The sequence below is a fragment of the Lactuca serriola genome, chromosome 3, assembly GCF_051521515.1.
Source record: "Lactuca serriola cultivar US96UC23 chromosome 3, Lser_US96UC23_V15, whole genome shotgun sequence".
NCBI lineage: Eukaryota > Viridiplantae > Streptophyta > Magnoliopsida > Asterales > Asteraceae > Lactuca > Lactuca serriola.
In genome coordinates, this window is record NC_136410.1 from 255,658,930 (window position 1) to 255,661,724 (window position 2,795).

A 2,795-nucleotide genomic window follows, 5' to 3' on the forward strand; every position below is an offset into this window, starting at 1 on the left:
TATTCAGTTTAACTGTGATCCATTAACTTAGTCGCACAACCCGACGTATTCCGCCGCCTCAGCCGTGGGTGTGACAAGGAGGTAACCCCGGTGATGCAACTCGAAGTCTTTGTGCTTTACTTTTGTACTTTGCTTTTGCGACCTACATGTACCTAGAACAATTGTGTAACATATTCTATTTAATGAATAAATAGCAACGTTGTTTAATATATCCGTGTATTACTCAATGTATGTCTTTGGCCTGAAATCCAACATACTAATGTTGCACAACCTGGTGTTTCCGCTGTTGGCCAGGGGTGTGACAACACAAGACATCCTTACCATCAAGTCTTCAAATTGACTGATTCCTTGTAATCGTTTGACGATAACTTTTAATTAATATCCAAACAGATAAAATATTAATAAAATAATTAAAGGTAAAATTATCAATTTTTGTGATAGACAACAGAACCAAAACAACATCAAATGATGGGGACAATCTGCGGTACAATTGAAGACGAGGACTTAATTAAAAAAAAAACCATAAAATCAAAGAGACCAAGAATATACTTTTGCCTTTACTTATATTCCATTATGCCATTTAACTATACTTAATTAGTGGTACAGTTGTTGTCCAATTCATTCGATGTAAAATGTTTATGTAACCGATAAAAGGAAGGTCATCCACGTATAATTTTTAGTTATATATAAAAATTTATGTATGGCTAATCCGTTGATTCTAATGATCTTGTGTGAAAAATATAAAATAGACCATAAAATTAAGGATTAGCACGGATAGCAAGGGATTAGTGACGAATTAAGAGGGATAGATACTTATTAGAGACAGAGTAGTCATAGATTAGTGATATGATTAACAATGTATTAGCGACGAATAAGTGAAGGAATCATGATAAATTATGATCGCATATAGTGACGAGCTTGAAGTGTTGATTTGGAGGGCCGAAAATAGAATATATATAAAAATTGAAGAACGGGAGCCAAAGTCAAATTTAAATTTTTTAGTTTTAAGCCGTAAAATTTTTAATAGTTATGGCTGGTTAAGAAAAAAAACAAGGGGGACACAGCCCCTGACCCCACACAGAAGCTTCGTCTCTGATCGCATGCTCACATTGCTGACCCTACCCTCCAGAAGCTTCGTAGATCGAAGGTTGATTTATGTTTTAAAATGTTAAGTTGACTAAAGACTTCCACTTATAGAAAAATCTAACAAAATTGAATGTGCGGCTGCATATGATCCTTATATCTTAACTTGACTAAAGACTTCCATTTATAGAAAAATCTCTGCATACTTTCATTAGTTCATGTTCACAAAAATGGCTGCCACCATCGCTTCAGTCGTTTCAGCCTACGATCGGCCAACGGAACTTAAAGCTTTCGACGAAACAAAATCCGGTGTCCAAGGCCTCGTCGATGCCGGAATCCGCCATGTCCCCCGTATCTTCATCAACCCACACGAAACCTCCCCCAAAACCTCCACAGCTCTCGAGATTCCTGTCGTCGACCTTGGATCAACCGATAAAGCATCGACTGTGGAAAAGATACGTGCGGCTTCTGAGAAATTAGGTTTCTTCCAAGTCGTGAATCACGGTATCCCTGTGAGTGTTATGAACGATGTGCTTCAAGGAGTTCGTAGATTTCACGAACAAGATGTGGAGGTGAAGAAACAGTTTTACACGAGGGATAATACGAGAACAGTTGTGTATAATAGTAATTTCGATCTTTACACTTCCCCCTCCGCGAACTGGAGAGACACCTTCTTCTCGTTCATGGCTCCGTCACCTCCGCCGCCGGAGGAACTACCGGAGGTTTGCAGAGACATACAAATCGAGTATTCAAATCAAGTGATGAAACTAGGAAGCTTACTCTTCCGATTGATCTCAGAGGCTTTGGGTCTGAACGAAGATCACCTCAGAGATTTGGATTGTGACAAGGGGCTTGTATTCATCGGCCATTGTTATCCTGCTTGTCCACAACCAGATTTAACCATGGGTGCAACCAGACACACAGATGATGGGTTTCTAACTGTGGTTCTACAAGATGAAATCGGAGGACTCCAAATCCTCCATCAAAATCAATGGGTTGATGTTCCTCCAACACCTGGTGCGCTTGTGATCAACATCGGAGATTTATTACAGGTGGGTTTAATTGTTTGAGTTTGACATTGAAAACATTTATTTTTGAGTCTGAAAAGTCTAATTTTGTTGGGTTTTTTAGTTGATATCGAATGATAAGCTGAGGAGTGTCGAGCATAGAGTGGTGTCAAATGAGAAAGGACCGAGGGTGTCGGTGGCGTGTTTCTTCAGCACCTCCTTAGCGCCGTCGACGAAGGTGTATGGTCCGATCAAGGAGCTGATTTCCGATGACCACCCACCGAGGTACAGGGAAACCACCGTTTATGATTTTGTTCAATATTCATTCTCAAAAGGCCTTGATGGTGTTCCTCATTTGCTTCATTTGAAGCTTTGAAGTATATTAAATTATATGTACCTCAAACTCATTCTCATACGTATTAACGTATACAGAAAAAAACATACATATGAATTATAAAATGTTATTTTTTTTAAACGTAATCTAAGAAATAGCAATATATATTGTTATTCTATAGAACGTAGAAACAATCAAACAAATGTCATGTTTTGCTTTCACGTCTTTTGTTCTGTGTAAGTGTGTAGTGTACATGCATGGGAAAAACACGAGTTCTAAAGTTGGATTGATTTTTCAATTTAATAAATTGATTAAAACTAAGGGCTGAAACCAAATCATTTATTAAACAGAAACTTGTCAACTGTCGATTG

At 38.2% G+C, this 2,795-nt stretch overlaps 1 protein-coding gene across 1 annotated transcript; it reads left to right on the forward strand.

Annotated features, from left to right (window-relative positions):
- The first annotated feature begins 1,231 nt into the window (after positions 1–1,231).
- LOC145093909 (1-aminocyclopropane-1-carboxylate oxidase homolog 1-like) lies at positions 1,232–2,570 on the forward strand. The gene is made up of 2 exons (XM_079032154.1): positions 1,232–2,135; positions 2,215–2,570. The coding sequence occupies exons 1-2, from the start codon at positions 1,302–1,304 to the stop codon at positions 2,464–2,466; spliced, it is 1,086 nt and encodes a 361-aa protein (XP_078888280.1). The 5' UTR covers positions 1,232–1,301; the 3' UTR covers positions 2,467–2,570.
- The last annotated feature ends 225 nt before the right edge of the window (positions 2,571–2,795 follow it).

Coding starts and splice junctions, on each gene's coding strand:
- LOC145093909 (XM_079032154.1), top strand. CDS start 1,302: ATGTTCACAAAAATGGCTGCCACCATCGCTTCAGTCGTTTCAGCCTAC. Junction 2,136..2,214: donor ACATCGGAGATTTATTACAG/GTGGGTTTAATT, acceptor TGGGTTTTTTAG/TTGATATCGAATGATAAGCT.